This window comes from Anas platyrhynchos, chromosome 2, assembly GCF_047663525.1.
Source record: "Anas platyrhynchos isolate ZD024472 breed Pekin duck chromosome 2, IASCAAS_PekinDuck_T2T, whole genome shotgun sequence".
Lineage (NCBI taxonomy): Eukaryota > Metazoa > Chordata > Aves > Anseriformes > Anatidae > Anas > Anas platyrhynchos.
In genome coordinates this window covers 139,652,486-139,670,947 of record NC_092588.1, presented here as the reverse complement: position 1 = coordinate 139,670,947, position 18,462 = coordinate 139,652,486, and the positions used below count along the sequence as shown (strand labels likewise).

The 18,462-nt window shown below is 35.4% G+C and overlaps 1 protein-coding gene across 2 annotated transcripts in view; it reads right to left on the bottom strand.

Moving 5' to 3' along the window:
• Positions 1–18,462, bottom strand: part of PLXDC2 (plexin domain containing 2) — a 266,121-nt gene that overhangs the window by 120,926 nt on the left and 126,733 nt on the right. For both annotated transcript variants that reach the window (XM_027450660.3, XM_027450662.3), the window contains one exon: positions 17,651–17,850. In XM_027450660.3, the coding sequence (XP_027306461.2) occupies positions 17,651–17,850 (200 nt within the window). The remainder of the gene's footprint in view (positions 1–17,650; positions 17,851–18,462) is intronic.

The following is an 18,462-nucleotide window of genomic DNA, read 5'->3' as shown; positions in this document are numbered from 1 at the left end:
GAGATACTGATTTCCAATATCTTAGGAATCAATAGAAAGGTAGAGAGAATCATATAGACCATACTGATTCCCAGTAGCTGTGATGGTCTCTACCTTTCCAGATAGTATCTAAGACTGTGAAAGGAAATAAAGGCACTTGGTCTGAGGTTAGAGATAAAACCTCAGGTTTCATCTTTAAAGTCTTCCTTTACTTGCCCAAAGTTTTGAACTGTGACATATTTAAATCAACAACACTGCCAGCTTTCTGCTAAACAGCTACAAGAAATACCATACTGAGAATTACACGCTGGTAAAAAAAGCAAAATAGCAGAAATCTCAATGAAAATATTTTAGAATTATAATAAAATTAGAAAATAAACAATGGCATGGAAAATGGAAGAGGTAGATGTAGAATTTAGAATTCTCCCCATGATGGAAAAATCCCTCTGATATACCATCCTTTACCCAGCAAGTAGCATAGGACTCCCTTCACACCAGGCTATGCTGCTATGCAGACCTGACACCCCCTCACCACAACCATGCCCAAGGTGTGCCCAAGGACATACATAACCCATTCCTACTGTCATGGTCCTGAGTTGAAGACATATTTGGCAATTCCGTATGTTTTACATGAACTGGCTCATATTCTAGGTTAAACATATTGACCATAAATCCCATTTCACCTGGAAATCATTCTACATTAACAACATTACTGATGCATTTTACTTAAACTGCCACAGAAAGGGTCAGGTTGTTTTCTGCTTGAGGTTTTATTTTGTTGTAATTTGTATGCCAAGAGGTACTCACCCAGTAAATCTCAGCGATACTTTTGAAGCAGCTTCTAACAACCTCAGCAGCTCTAGGTTAGTCATACAAATAAAAATAATTAAAGCTATACTGTCAGAAAGATGACAGAAAAGCCAGCCACCTTACCAAATTATTTTCTTCTTTAATGGTCAACAGAAGCCGTTACTACTGTCATGTATACAAAGGAGGTACAGTAAATAAAAAGGGTTTGACAACATATTTTCCCAGTCTAACTTATCATTCTGACAGCGTTTCCATAGAAATTAAAAGTTACATTTGAAGCATTGCAAAGTCTCAAGGAAAGAGTCCCAAGAGACAAAGAAATAATTACCCAAACAGCTTGTTTCGGGTAAACATGCAATGTTTAAACTGTGAACAGATTTATATTTTATTTTTTTAAACTCCATTTTTTCATAACTAATAAAAGCAAGTTACTCCAGTTAATTACTAGTGCTAAGCCACTCCCTCCACAACCAGATAGATCTAACCCTGATTGCTCTGTAAGACTGCTTTAAATGGTATCTTGATCCATGCTTAAAGCAGACTCTTCATCTTGCAAGTCAAATACTTAAATTATAGCCTTCAGCTCAATCATCTTTCTCTGTGTAATAGGAATTACTCGTATAGCAATAGCTATTAAATTTGGTATTAAAGAAAATGTTTCATTTACTGTTTTAATCCAAGTTAAAATAACCTTGAATAATTCTGGAAGGAAGCAAATTCACTTCTACTTGGATGATAAAAAGAAAACATTTTTTCTTGCTCTTTGGAAAAAATTCATACCTTCATGCAGATGTATTTTATGAATGAAACATTAAATACATCTGTATTGCATCCTATTTTTCCTACTATCTGCAAATTTACTACATAACTAGGAAAAGGAACATGCAGCTAAATAATAACATTGGCCTGAGCAGCTCAGGAGGTCTTAATACAGTGAGGAACCATGACTGTATTCCAAGTCATTCCCTTCATAGTTTTGAACATGCATTACTACAGAAATGAAATAATTGGATTCTTCCATAAGTTTCCCTGTTATAGAGTAATGCTTTATTAATAGACACTTTTGAGTTTTCATTCCATCAGACTTGTTTAAAGGGTTTGCTTGATTGTACCTGCTTCATAATATATTTCATCAACTGTGGATATTATATGCATAAGAAAGAAAAATGCTTTAGAAGTCATGCTGGATTTGCATGTAAAGGAGTAAATTATTAAGAAAATATTTTTATGGCTATATGACACACAGATGGAGAGTTCTACAGATAAGTAGAATTATATAGAACAGAATTAAAATTTAAATTTTAAGAAACAAAATAACATCATCTTGTAATGAAGTAGAAGCATGCTACCAAAAGAAAGAAAAGGCAGAGAAAGCAGAGAACATGCTCACAATGACTTTAAGAAGCAGCAGAAAAAAAAACATCTAAGTAGCTGACTGTTGAACATTTTTTTCATTTTAGCTTTTTGTTGTTGTTTTCTGGGTATTTTTGGGAAATGAGAATTATTTTGCATTGCTTCTCTAGAAGCACAGTCCAGCCCAAGTATTGCATATATATAAAAATAAGAATCACCTGTATTCTATTGACAAATACAGCTTTTAAAACAATGGATTTTTCCAAAGACTTTGTACCAGCTGTGGGGATTACTGTTGTCAGCCTTTAAGAGTTTAAAGCAAATATTTATTAGAAGCTTTTTCAAAACTCTTCCCTTTAGGGAAAGCTATTTATATATTTATTTATTTTTACTTGTGGCTATCTTACTGTAAAGAAAATTAATTTCTTACAGTTTTCTAAAGAGATGTTGTCTGATGACACCTTGAGTATATTTCCATATTTTCCCCACTACTGCTGATTTTTCTCATGCATGCTGCATGCATACACTATTCATGAAAGCTCAGTGCACCTGAAGATCAAGCCTTCTTTAAATTCTTGATGTTCAGTATTTGTCGAGTTTATTGAAATTGTATTGTTAAATTTCCATTCAGTCAACACACAATGAAGAAATTCTGAAGCCATCAACGATATGGGGTTATATTTATAGACTCTTAATTTTGTCACTGTAAAACAAAGAACTGGTGTTTAATTTTTAACAAAATTCATTATTACCTAAATATTGCTAAAAATCACAGACTAGGCATAATTTTTAACGAAATACAAGTGCTTCTGGTATTTGTTCCAAAAATTAGTGCTGAGGAAATTAATCACCAAATACTATGTTCAGAAAGCCATCTTTAACTCTGAATATAATATAGATTTATATATATTTATATAGCATATATAATATAGCATTTATAGATAAATAGCTTACGAAATTAATCAAATGATTATGTTTTCTGAAAGCTGCATTTGTAGAGTAAAATGGAAACCCGGGAAAGAGAAAGGAGGCAATTACATATTAAAAATAGACTATTTTTCAGGGAGAGAACAAAGATAATAAAATATGGCTTGGGGAATTTAGAGAAAGGAAATGAGCTAGCAATTAAAAGTATTTCCCTAATGAAGAAAAGCAGTTCTGCAATTCATTTCACAGAAGAAAAAAGGAACACCCTTTCTATTAAAACAAACCAGCAACGAGACAGTCTAGCATGCAGAAAACAAAAACAGCTTCCTCAAAACAACTTGTATCCAACCGCATTTAATGCTTGTTATTCTCTCCCTGTATAACAGCCTACCCATTCATATAATTAACTTCTGAATAGTTTTGGATTTTTGTTAGAAAATTGATATCACAATTCTGGACATTATTAGTAGCCACCACCTAAAACCAGTACAAAAGGGGAGCACAGAAGTGACAACTGATGTCTGACTCTGGAAGCATGAAAAGAGATCCATGGTCATGCTTTGCGTTACTGAGGTAGTGGAAGCATATGTGTATGGTGTTGCAATTGAATTGTTTAATTTTTTCACCTTTTATTTAGGCAGGCACTGAATGGGATGGCAAGGGTACAAGCAGAATATCAAGAATGTGGCCCCATGGAGATGAGGCAGTTTGAGAAAAGACCATCGATGCTGAAATGGGGCCCTAATGGAAACATCAAGATGAGAGAAAATGGGGAAAAGAGACACTTAATATGCTACTTCCATCTAACTGCATTTTAACACAAAGCACTGTAATTATAATCATAGCATTGCAGTGATGAAATTTTACTGGTTTATAGGATCAGATACCTGAAACCCCAGAAGAATGATTAATTTGAAATGGCCTCTCAAAAAGCAAAAGCTCTAATTTCAGTAGATAGGCACCACGAAAACTACTGCATGAAAGTCTTGCAGAGGATATATATAGCGGCGGCTACTTGGAAAGCATGATTGTTATGAGTGGTTCTATGAAGCTCAGAAGTACCGATTTCATTTCATAAGTGCTTCGTATCAAGGATAAGCTGTGCTGTTGAGTTCCTTAACAAAAGCATTTGTTCTGTATGAATCTCTACTGAGGAAATGTAAAATTTACAAACTGCTTCACTGCTTTCACAATGACAAAGCTACAATCTTTTTTTTTTTTTCCTTAAAACAAACAAACAAAACCAAACCAAAACAAAAACAAAAACACACAACAACATCTGATGTGGGAAGTACTTAGGAAATACATATGGGCATAACATATGTCTTCCACATACACGGCCATTGGGAACATGAAGACAGCCTGCAAACTTTGCTGTTGATTACACAAGCCTTAGCAAAATCTATTTAGAACAGCTAATATCATGTCTAATGAATAAGGGGAGCCCAATCAAACAAAGGGGAAAATCCTTAGTCTGCATGCACTGGCATTAAGAACTTCATCTCACACTGTCCTCCCTGAGAATAGACCAATGAGTGCTGTGCAGACTGATGAAAGCCTGTCCATGTGTGTGCTGGAATCTTAAGTCTCCTGTTTTTCACAGGAGACTGAGGGCCAGTGTGGAGACCACTTTCCCTAGAACCTCACAGAGGCTGTTATTTTTAAACCCTCAGTGTCATCAGGTGGGCTCAAACACAAGCACTGAGCTTAAGGCTCTTGTCCATGTGTATACATAGGGCTTTATATGTCTCCACATCAACTTGGAGCTTAAGCTCCAAGATTTTTAAACTAAGCTTTTCTGTCTGAGTGCCTGACAGCACCTCTAATGGAAAGTCATACGCTGACAGACAGACAGACTGGCAAAGAAGGATGCCATAAACCTGTTATTAATCCAAAAAGCCGTTTAGTCTTTCCAGCTTTGTGAAAAGTCAGCTTGGAGCTGTTGCTTTTTTTCTTGATATTCAGCTGCTTTTGAAAGGAAGCTTCCCTCTTGGGGACAGCTATAAAACTGTCAGCCTATTTAGGGGTCATTACAGCAGTCTTATAAAGCCCCTTGGACAGGCTTGTCATAAGAGACAAGCTTCAAAAGAGCAAAAGTCTCTACAACACCTTACATAAGAGATGAAAAATAAAAAATAAAAAAATAAAAAGTAATGTAAAAAAAAACAATTACAGTAGGCAAATGCTTATTTAGCAGTTTTGTTTCCAATTTGCTGTAGAAGATCATTGAGAAATTCTCAAAATAAAACTTTAGTAACTGCTATGTACCATCCTCTCCACTGAAAAGAAAATAATAGAAACCATTTTAATAAAATGAGTGTAACAACACCTACCAACAATTTGTTTTTGGTAATTATGAAACATGACATAGTTCATTTTCTCATTTTTAGATACACATAAACAACTAATGTGTTCATAAAACTAGAATTATAAAAGTGATCATAAATGTTAACATTCTAAAAACGATCATAAATGTTTTATAAAAAACACTCAGTGCCAGGCCTAGACTACAGCACTTCAGTGGTTACAGTCCCATGCCTGTCACCAACCCCATTCCTAGGGGCTCATGACTCCAGATAGTGCCATATCTGGAGTTGTTTTTTTTTCAAGTCAGTTTTTAACGATACAGTATTTTAGTCTTTTAAAGGTTCTCTCTTTGTGTGTGTGTGTGTGTGTGTGTGTGTGTATGGAATATTAACCAACAACATATTTTTAAATGTATATACTCTTACATATCTTTTTATTTTATTTAGATCCAGATATCACAGCAACTTTAAACTCTCCCTAGCCTATTCCTTCCTCTGGTGCATGTTCAGAAGTAGGATGGGTAAGTCTCACCCTTGTCTCCCATCCCTTGTTCCTTCTCAACTGCAAGAGATGACAAGAAAATAGAACTGCCAAGACCCAGTAGCCCTGAAATGTCACAGGAGGAGGTAGGGCCTAAATCAGGATGAACAGTGTTATGGTTCTGGACAATTAAGTTAATAGTACTGTATGTAGATTCTAGTTGATCAGAACTTTATGTAGGGCAACAAAGCAAGCTGCCTCCACTCTCACTCATGTATGCTGTAATTCCTGAACAGCTAATAACATGTCTTAGGGATCTGTCAAGGCTCACAGCTGAAATCATAAAGCAGTCAGTTGTAAGAACATGTATGACTGATATTAAGTCGATACAGGCAGGAACATGCACTTATTAAAACAATATTTATTTATTTTTTTCCTTTAAAAGTGAAAAAAAGAATAATAATTTAAAAAAAAAAAAAAAAAAGGATAAGGTAGGGATAAAGCCTAATTTGAAGCTTTTAAGGGTTTCTTACATTCATTTCATTTAGCACCAACCTTTGTGGAAGCCATGCTGTTCAGCTCAGCTGTGTGCTGTTCAGCATACAGCCAGACAGCAGTATGCTCATCACAGAGACTGGGAGTTAAAGGACAAACTGTATCACCACGGTTTCTCTCAAGCACACCGAGTTTCAACAGATTGAAAACAAGACTGGAAGTCAATTTAAGTCACTTTCTAGGTTAGCTCTCACATACAACACAATTGAATCTTTAGTTACTAAAACATAGGGCTAGGTGAAATCCACAAAAATACACAAAATTTCAAAATTACCATTCATGTTTTAGAGAGCAAAACAGTGGTATTAAAATGGTTAAGCCATTGCCCCAGTTTCTACTGCTCTTGCAATTTGCTTTGGAAAGTATATGCCCGTTGCTTTATGCACATGCATTTTTCTATATATACAGGATATTCCATATAGCAACGTAGAAAGAATTCAAATATATGGTTCTAACAGCTATTCTCACCAGCCACAATTCTTCAAAACTCAGTCACAGAAATGCTGCTTTATCTGATTGTGCAGTGATGGTCAAAACACAACAAAACAAAACTCTCTCTTGGGAGCTCTCTAATATAAATGCCCCAACAGTAAGAAAGCATATTTAAATCAAGATGCTTGACAGACAGGTAATTCCAAGTCACTCCCTTTGCAAAACATCAAGATACAAGGAAGCTTTCTGCAGGACCTGGGCTATTGTTATTTTCAAGGGGGGGGGGGGAATGATCTAAGAACTTTGCAACTATCCAGGCAAGATCAAGATGCTAAATATCTTTCCTCTTCTGTCTCTGAAAATATATACCGCCTTCATATTTACTCACTGTCCAGCTGTTCCAATATTCATAAATATTTCAAAATGTTATTAACACAGGATTTTCTTTCGATAGATTTTTTTTTTCTCGTGTGGGTGTCATTTCCAACTCTATTTTGCTTTTTAAGAGTAAACTGATTCAACGTCCCCCCTCCCCCACCTTAAATCACAAGATTTTTCTTTTTCTTTTCTTTCTTTTTTTTTTTTTGGGGGGGGGGGAGGAGGTGGTGGTGGTGGGAGGAGTCTTAACATTTGACCAGAAATGTGTGATATTTAATTTGCTTGATATAATTTGTTGTTGATAGATCTGTAAAAAACAAGCAAACAAAATATCTTATCAAAATAATCTCACTTCAGATTTCAAAAAGTAAATGGGTAGCTGAGCAGGGTGGTGTTCAGCTGAGAGGCTAAATATTTCACTACAGCTGTGCCCATAAGCAATAGGTTTTCAAGCTCTTGATTTTAGCACTGCAGACCTATTAAAAGTTGTCAGTGCAGGTTTGTCTGCTCAGCTCACCATACTTTCAGGTCTACTTTAGAGCAAGCTCAAGAAACACCTAGACGTTACTGCATGTACTGACCAGGGCTGAGATGAAGTTGCCTGAGCATAGAAGAAACTCGGGACCATTCGAGTCTTGCAGATACAGTCGAACACATATTAGGATAACTGTATCCTACATGAGAAGCAAGAGACCAACCAGCATAACCACACTGCCAAAAGTATTACCAGACACTTACAGCTAGGCAGCTAAATTTCACCTTAAATTCCCATGTTTTGTGATAAGACTAAACAGTAAGCTCAAACTTTCTGCTTCCACTGAAAAACAAATAAACCCTTTTGTCACATCTTATCACTATATTAGTATAACTGTAGTCCAGATGTATAGCACAGGAATTAAATTTTCAATAGAGTGAGAATTCACAAGCTAAGATGCTATTCATCTGCATAGTCATCAATTGTATACCTAAGAATTGGGTTTTCATTTTCTAAACAAGTAAGGAACTTTGAGGCACTTGCTTATAACTATGAAGGGAAGATGTTTCAAACATCCTTACCAAACTTGTTAAAAAACATTCAGTTATACTCTGCAGTAAGCACCAGCCAGACTGCTGATGTGTGGAAGTGGCATTGATAGCCTGCTCCTGCAAACAGCTAAATTTAGTGGCAGCACCTGGGGGACAGATTCTGCCTGTTCTGGCACTGGAATTCACTTTTCCTCTCACACACCAAGTACGATGCACCACACACCTAAGGTAAGAAGAATGCAAGAAAGCAACTTGCTTTGCTGTCTGTACTGAAGTAAAAAGGGAATGCCTATGTGAGATCACAGCATTTTATCTCTCATGGCATTTTACAGCTCTGCTTTTATGAAATCAGACAGATAGGATTTCCTTCTGCAAGTTTTCCCCCTTCCTACTTTCATTATCAAAGGTTACTGTAAGAGCAACGTTTTCAATTATTGAAAAAATGTTCATAGGAACTTTTGAAAAATCATGCAGCTTGATACAAATGGATGAAACAAAACTCCGGTAACCCTGACACATCTTTTTGAAGGACAAATGCACAGTTTATAAACATAACTTTCTTACCACTGATCCTCCGCTTGATATGAATTTTGAGCTTTGCTTTGGTTTGTTTATTTATTTATCTATTTTTAAGAAGGAATCCATCTAACTCATTCATACACAATGAAGGGAGGCCATTGCCTTCCTGATATATGCTGAAAGCTCTCGTTACAATTACTGTAATTTACACACAGTCAAGGGAAGTGTCTGACCAAATTTGAAATGATGTACCATTCCACTTACATGCCAAGTGGTTACTGTTTTGGGATAACAGATAATTGACTCTCTCATATAACAAAAACATGAAAGACTTTCAGAGCAGTACAGAGTAATCCATCAATGTCAGCAGGATTCCTAAAGCTTTGAAAATCTATCCCTAAGGACTGCTGTTATCCAAACTGGAATTGCATGGCTTACTGTAACAACTTTTTACTTACCTACCCAAATTCCCCTACACTAACAACTCAGTAATGTATTTGCCCTCATGACCTGCTCCAGACTAGGTACAGAGAAATATATATACATGTATATAGGTAGCTATATTTGCTACATGTTGTATATACACGTCAGGGCTGTTTGTTTTGTAGGGGTTGAAATGAACATTGCCCTCTGCTTTTTGCTTTTTGCATGACTGGATTGATACAACCCCTCTCCAACCCCCCCACCCCTACACAACCCCTCCCTCTCTGACACCAATTTTTTATTTATTTTTACATTTGTCACCTCCTTCATGAAGGCACTCCAAGATGAAGATAGTCAGAAAGGAAGTGACTGGAGAGTCACTGTGTTCACAGCTACACTAGTACTCAGCTTCCACTAGCTGCACATGTTTTCACCCAACTTCTGTAAGCAAGGTCTGAGATGTATGTCTGAAATAATAAATGCAGGAAAAAAAAAAAAAAAAGGTTCTGTTCACACCTCTCAAAACTCTTTTCAGTCATGAGCTCAGTGATTCTAGAGTCGTTGTAATGTGGTTTAGGAACTTGGAGATTAAGAAAGATGTGGAAATGTAAAATATTATCATCAAGAAAGTTCAAAGGCAGATCCCATTACATTTCAAATCCCATCTCCTTTCTTAGTGTAAAAATTCATTATCATCAGCATGCTAAATTAAATACCTCATGTGCCAATATAGCTAAGCATATGTAAATGAACCCAGGATTACCACGGATAACTGTGAATTCTCTTACTTGGGAGTGGGGAAACTTCTTTCAATTTCTCTCCTTTTTTTATCCCTTCTTGGAAGTTTAAAACAAATAGAGAATTAATCTTCTCTCCAGTCTTAATCTTTTTATTTTTCAGCTATATCTGAATTTGTAGTAGAATCATTACCTCTTGAGTTAAAATTGAGAATAATGAAAATGTTGATAAACTCATTTCTTCAACACTTCTTTCAGGGTTGGTAATGAATTCAGTCTAGCAAGACTGTAGCAAGATCCAGTATGTGTAAGTGCCAAGACTGCCTTGATGTAAGCAAGTAATTAATAAATTCAATTAAATAATAACTAAAACAAACAAACAAAAAAACAAATATTTTTGGTTAGTTTAGCCTTTTGCAGCTGAAAGCAAACAAGACGGTGACATATTGGTCTGCTGGCTAGCTAGAAAGTATGATATCACTGGTGGAAAAATCAGCTGAACAAGTGGAAGTGGAAAAAGGTGCGAGATACATCTCAAATGCTGTAGAACCTGATATAAGGTTATATAATAACCATTACACACCACAGTATTCAAGGTGTCACCCAGAGTACTGTGTGCAGTTCTGGACACCACAGTACAAAAAGGATGTGAACCTGTTGGACAGTGTCCAGAGTAGGGCTACAAAGATGGTGAAGGCCCTTGAAGGGAAGATGTATGAGGAGCGGCTGAGGTCACTTGGCCTGTTCAGACTGGAAAAGAGGAGGCTGAGGGGAGACCTCATTGCAATCTACAGATTCCTCACGAGTGGGAGTGAAGGGGCAGGTGCCAATCTATTCTCTTTAGTCACCAGCGATAGGACCCATGGGAATGGTGTCAAGCTGCAACAGGGGAGGTTCAGGCCAGATATCGGAAGGAGGTTCTTAACTGAGAGGCTTGTTGTGCACTGGACCAGGCTCCCCAGACTTAAGTATCTCCTGTAGATTGCGATGAAGAAAGAGAACATGAAATCTCATTAAACTTACATGATTACAAGGACTTTTTCTTAACTCCAATACAATCTTCACAGTATATTGGAGGGACAGCATTTTTGTAGATCTGGCCACACTGGTCTTTATTTCTAAATCCTCCAGAGATAACTGGCATTAAACCATTATGATGATGGAAAAATATGCATAAAAAGAATGAAACTGAGGCAGGTTTAAACAAACTAACAACTCACTATGTGACTGATATTGTTTAATTTCGAGGCTTCACACAGTTATGCATGGACAAGTTTTTCTACTTTAACTACAGATCAGAAATTCCAGGAATGCCTTATCATTTGTCCAGCTGAGTGGAATTTATCTTAACCATTTTTTTCCCTTGCTCAGACTTACAGTAAGAACAGAGCAGTGGGCATGCTGACACCGACTTTCAGTAGCTGAGAGCAATTGCTCTCAAATCCAAAGGGTTGTAAAATTCAATCCCTTCTGTTTGTTTTGCCAGTCAGAATCAGACAACTTTGCTGCCATGAGTGACTAAGACTGATAAGGGAGAAGACTCTTTTTGGACAGAAACTCTGGGAGAAAATGCAAAATTCAGTAGAAGACTGCTACCAGTAGGAAATTCACCAGTGTTGATCTGACAGGGGAAAGATGCTTTCCAGGTCTATACTACCAGGATTGCTAAAAATTTACATTTCAAAAAATATCCAGCAAAAGTAAAGAAAGGAGAGAAAAAGAAGAGTGTCTCCAGCTAGTAACAACTCTATTTTAGTTAAAAAAAATTCATGGAGCAGGAGATATCAACAACAGCCACAGGAATAAATAAGTAACTTCACTACCAAAAAATACAATATTTTTTGCACTGAAATAGATTTCCTATGATCACTAGTACCATGCTAAGGGATGGGGTGGGCATAGGGAAAGTGAGACACAGCTGAGTTTCATTTTACTTACTATGACCAATGTGTTGTTTCTTAATAATATAATATAATTAATTATATTATATAATTATACTATATTAATAATATAATATAATTCATTCTATTATAAAACTTTACATCAAAAATTATGTTTTTCCTCAAAATTTTCATGCTGCAAAGCAATAAAACCTTACTGTAAGTGTAGCTGTACTCAACCCTGAATTTGCTTTAATCTATTATTTTATTTCAGGGTTTCTTTTTTTGGTATTTAAAGTTTGTGAAAGAGTTTTGTTCTGATGTAGTATCTCCATACAATGGCAACAAGTTATAAAGTAAGTCATGTCCCATACTTATTTTGCAAAGTTTGTTATTTTCTGCTAACACCAATGCAAGCTGTATATTACAGTTGGTTCCATTTCAAATTCTCTGTATTTTACTTCTCAGTGTTGTACAATTCGCTGGGGGTTAAGCCATCACAAGGATCAGGGAAATGGAACAGTGAAGCAAGTTGCTTAGAAATTTTTTTTATAAAGCTTGCAGCCAGAGCTGCTTTGTGGATGATCTGGAATATCAAATATTATAAAAACAGGAGGAGAATAACCTCTGTACAGAGCTCTACATTGCCATAATTACAGGACATCACTTAGAAAAAGCCACACATTTTAAACTTTGAAAAAAAATATGCTACATGTGTGATGCACAATTATATATTAATGTATTATTAAGCCTTTAAAAAAAGGCTTATTTTCCAGTGCCCTTTGACCATGCCTACATTAGCAAGCAATATGGCAAAACAATAAAGCATTTGCAGACACCTTGGTACTGGGAACCTGACATCCATCCTAGATGCACTTCAGGGATCAGATCCTTTTCTGGTAAATGCGAAAGAGCAACAGGCAGCAAGAACTCTGCTACCTGCCTTCATTACCTTTATGGCTAGAGTGCTTTGGGGGTCAACACAAACATCAAAACACGGCCATTAATCTAAGTTTATTTTAACAATGTTAATACGTGTAGAGTCAATTGCTTAATGTCAGAGTTATTACAAAGTATATTTTTCTTTTATTAGAATATGTGAAGAAGTATATTTGTCCTAGTTATCTCCTTGTTTGTAAGATGTCAAACTAGACATAGTCATTGAGATCTATTTTCATGCTCATTACTTTTTCAAGGACATACAGTGATTACAGTAACAAATTTTACTCTATGCATTACATTTCCCAGGCTCTATTTAAGGTAAATAAAAAGACACTTCTGAATTTCCTGAAAACAATAAACAAAAGAGGTAGTTTACTTAACAAAGCAGCAAAATAAATTGTGATTTTTTTTTTTTTTTAAACACAAACTAAACAAAAACAACAAAACAAACCCACACTCCCAAGACCAGAAAGAAGAATTCCCAAAAAAGACTGGAGGAGAGAGAGAAAGTAGTAAGTTACGAGTGGCAAATGTGCTGTGAAGCTAGACTTGTACATAAGGTTATGGAATCCCAGAAATTTAAGAAATAATCTCTTTTGAAAGAATTGTTGATATAAATGACATAATTTCTGAATGTCCCACTTGATAACTCAAATTTGCCTCACAATAATCCCTGTCTTTAATGTCTCCATAACTATTGTGCTGTGCACATTTCTGCTCTCAGTCTGGTACCTGCAGGACTTCTGAGCTGCCCAGTCCTGAGCACTGATCAGTTAGAAGATAGACGATGTGTGGTGCTTCCAATCTCCAAAAAACTCCTTGCCTTAGTTGGTAAGCTTCTGAAAGTCTCCAAGGTATTTCAAATAGAAGATCTGTAGTTTGGTTTTTGGATCTTTGGGAGGAAAACTTCCATTTTATCCAATTCTTTTGAATTTTCCACTATGAACTAACTTTTTATAAACCATCATTTACAACAGAAAAGTCTCCCTAGGAAAACAAAAGGTTAAATCCTTAATTACAAAATGGGAAGACAGTCTACAGAGAAAAAACTAAAAAGAATGTGAAAAGTTAAATTATACTGATCACTTTTCTTTTCTTGTTTCAGTTGTCACTTCATATTTCTCTTAGATATGCCTTAACCATAGATGCTCCTATTTTCAAAGAATGAGGCTTTCATTAGCCACAGGACCAAGAAGCCAGTTTGGTCTGTGTCGGCAAAATTCTGTCTTTTCAGAGATGACCTCTGCAGTAGATTTAGACTGCTGACATTAAATTTCCCCCCACTTACTTCGGGGATTTCTCTAGGGCTGTAACATTTGTGCCCATCTGTACGAGATGGAATCTCACCCTTTTCACATCTATTAATATAATTAATTCATTTATTAATTCATTCATTCTAGCTATATTAGGTAAAAGAGATATAATCTTAGTAAAACATCTACTGACTTTGGAAACAAAGACTTGCACATTCTCCTTAGGATCTAAAGTACAAATTGCAAAGAAAGCAAATAGGACCAACCCCCATTCTTGTGAACATTTATATCTAAAAGTCCCTAACTGGCACATCATAACAGCCCTACTAAACTTAGAGGAAAAAATAATACTTTCATATCGTCATACTCTTCTATAATGTGTTTATGATATGCATTTATTCTACATTAATACTACTCGATAAACACCAGCTTGCTGTTAGTTCACCAGAAAGTCCACACATGCTATACATGTACATAGAAAATCTACTGTGCAGTAGAAACTTGTTCTTGCTGCCCTTTGCCTTTCTCTTGTCATTGCCAGTTTTGGAGGTTTGTGCTGCCACCATGCTCCATCTGTGGCCCACACAATTCCTATTCTTCAGCAATACAACAGATCCTGGGGAAGGTCTCACCACCTCCTTCCCAAGGCCTTGCCCATTTCCAAAACTCCTGCACATCAAACAGCTATAGCCACTGATTTTGATAGTATGTTCAATACAGTTCAACTTCCAGAGAATCCGGTTCTAGAGAATATATTTATTCAAGAAAGCTGAATATGTGCATCATTTTGTACAATATCCTTCTTGAATCACAGTATCAAACGAATGGACTAGGCAAAACAGAGCTGTGAAGAGAGTGAATGTCTCCAGATCTCTAGCCATTGGACCAGACATATGTAATCTTTGAAGAGAATTTACCCATTTATCATCCTTGCACACATGGGCTGATCAACCTGGGTACTGCAAAGATGTGATTTACAATGCACTTTCTTGAGGCTGCTTTTGAAGACTTTCTTGAGGCTGCTTTTGAAGAACTTCATGTTCCAATGAAGTTGATCTTAAAATACTCCACGGATTACAGCTGATGGGAAATGTGGAATAGTACTACTGTGAAGTTATAGAAAAAAAAAATCCTAATTTTTCCAAGGGAAAAACATAAAAAAAACCTCACTGCCTTAAAACATAAAGAAAAGCCAATGGAAATGATCTGTCTTCCACACACACTGATTTTTATCATTTTCCACATTATAACTATAGATTCAATCACACAGAAAATATTTTGAGTTATTTTTAGATAGAAAGCAGAAATTAATTGCCATTATTATTATTATTATTATTATTATTATTATTATTATTATTATTATTATTATTATTTCATGTGGATATAAAGTAAAATCATCAGTATAAGGAAGAATATAACAATATCAAATGAAAATGATAGATATGTTCATCAACATTAGGCTTTCAGCAAAAAAAGTCTTCCACACATTCATGGTAAATATACAGAATAATTCAGAGAAACAGTATCTGTGATGAAGGAATGCTGTAATACTGTAGTGTCATTAAATATGAGTGGCAGGCATTACTCATTCTCTGGATTTACTTCAACAAGAACTGAAACACATAAAGAAGAAATGTTACAAAAATCAATATGCTCTCCAGCACTACCGATAAGCTCCTAAGCTGCAGAAGACTGCAACATACGGATTCTTCCACTGTGAATTTCTGTTGTACACTTTACTTCCTCTATAAAGCCATTTTATTTTATTTTATTTTATTTTATTTTATTTTATTTTATTTTATTTTATTTTATTTTATTTTATTTTATTTTATTTTATTTTATATTTGTAAAGTACCTGTGTATTGGAGAAGGGATTTACAACAGAATCTGATGATGTGTGAAAACACAATTCAGTTATTTTATCATGCTGGGAAGACTAGAAGAAGAAAAGGATGTGAGAGAGCATAGAACCTGAATTTAATAAACTCAGTAGGGGTGATGTACTTTTGAGGTTAAGACACTAGTGTTATTAATCTGTCAGGAAAGACAGCTCTAGAAAAAATACCATTTAATGCATGTCCGTTCTTCTCCTGAATGTTGCCAAATATGAGTACTAGTGGGGGAGCTCTAACCCATTTAATTTTGTATGAGCTTTGGAACTCAACAGACCAGAAAAGCAAGTGACAAATCATAAGGATCTACATACGAGCCATGAAAAGATCAGCTACAAAAACTTTCTTGTACCTGAGACATCTTCCACTTTACCTGCTAAAATAATTGAAAGCAGGATTGAACTGGGTTGTGCCAGAATGAGTTGCTACAAGTATGGCCAGATGAGGATTGCAGTGGGCAAAAAGCAAATCATAAAACCAACATGCAATTCATAAATATCTTATACCAACTAGTGACTTCCATGTTTATGCAAGGGAAAAAAAATAGTACTGTGTAAACTGAGAAGCTTAAAAAAAAAAGCAAAACACACATACACAAAAACAAACAAACAAATAACACACCACAAAACATACCTTCACAGTTTTCAGAAAGGCATTGTTATTTTTGACTCGTTAATGTCTCTATTGTCTCTATGGACAGTGTTTTTATTGCTTTGCATCTGTTATTGAGTAAGATAATAACACAGAACTAAAAGCTATTCTGTTTGTCTGAGAATGAACTCCTCAGAAATGAAAAAAACAAATAGCACTTATGTTTTGCAAGAAAAAAATATAAAGACTGAAATATTAAGTATAGCTATTCCAAAGTGTATTTTGTTGAAAAACGTGATGTAGATTTCTACTAATAAGTAACCTCCAAATCTGACACTTTTTTAAAATCAGCAATAATTTAATAATTATATACATTAGCACTTATTATTTTTATATAAAGACAAAATCAATTCAGCCACTGCATTTTTATAAAAATATTAAAATAAAAAGAGCAGTATTCCCACAAATCTTTGTAGATGGAGATATTTTGCACCAGTCAGTTCCAGTGTAGGGTCTGAAGCTACTCATGGGCAACTTCTGCTGTCTCTACACTACTGAGAGCAGCTTTAAATAAACAGCTGGATTTTATTTGGATTTACACAGTATATGGAACAAGGACAATCTGGAAGTTAAAGTTTTTAATCAAGCAATCATAGGTTAAATGAAATCCTAAAGCAGATTAATTTCATCCATGTTATTCTTTTCTGGAAGATAAACTAACTATATAGGAAAATACTTTCAATATCCAACACAGAATCTCTCCAGTTCTTTCCCCCTCCATTTCTGGTTATCAGCCTGCATAAAGACAATACAAAATCTCACAGATGGAGGTGTTTACCCAAATTGTTAAGAAATCTTCAACATTTTTTTTTGAATACTACTTCTTTTTTTTTTTTTTTTTCAGTTAACCAGCAAGAACCAACAAGACTTCCCAAGACTGTTTTTCAGAGAGAGACTTCCTCAAGAAACTCTTCAAAAGTCAGACATATTCCAGCCTTAGGGCAGGAGAAAGAGCTGGTTTCCACATGCTAACAGAGTCACAAATACAACCATGAGATTCTTTTCTCCTGGCAATGTTTGAGTACACTGGAGTGCCCATCTTCTTTTTTGACTTATTCCCTCATTCAATAACAAATTGAATGAAAAGTAGATGGAAAAAAATCTACCTCAATCTGGGTGGTGTTGTCATGTCCCTCTTCAAGAAGTAGATCTGTGAAACCCCCTGGCTCAGAGGAATCCTGACCCATGCTGGCTCTGTTAGTGTCGACTGATTTGAGAGATTCCGAGTGCCTTCTCCACCTGTGGATGCTTACTTGCACATTTTCCTCCACTCGAGGGAAGCTCTGAACAACTTCATAAAACACACCTATTTGAAAAACAAAACAAAACAACAGAAAACCAGGATTACAAATCGGCTTGAACTGTGCTTTACTGACCATAATCTAAAACCTAATAATAGCAATCTTTTTATAGATGTTTTGAACTACTCTATAGAATAGGCAGTTATAGCTATGATAAAAACAAAACAAAACAACAAAAAAGTTTTAAAAAAAGAGATAGCAAGTTATACTTCAACAAAACACAATTATTTGGACTAAGTTTTGTAGAGTCCTCTAAACTTCCAAAATGTTTGATTTTCCCACTTATTTTATGCCTGGGAAAAGTTTTTCATAATACATTTGAAACATCAACACTTGTCTACCTATACGTATCACTTTTCTTAATAAAACAAATCAAAGAATAAAAGAATTAATCATCTAACAAAAACCGATGCCCAAAGTAGAGATATATACTTAGCTTCTGCTACTGATTTTATGTGGAAATAGCTTTGAAGCCATGGTAATAGGCAGCCAAATAAACTTTCTGAGAGGCCTGAAATTCCCAGAAACAACTGTTCCAGGTTAAAAATAAAGCTGTCCCATTATGTGATATTGATAAATGTGAACAATGTATGAAGTCTGCAGACACCTACTATGCT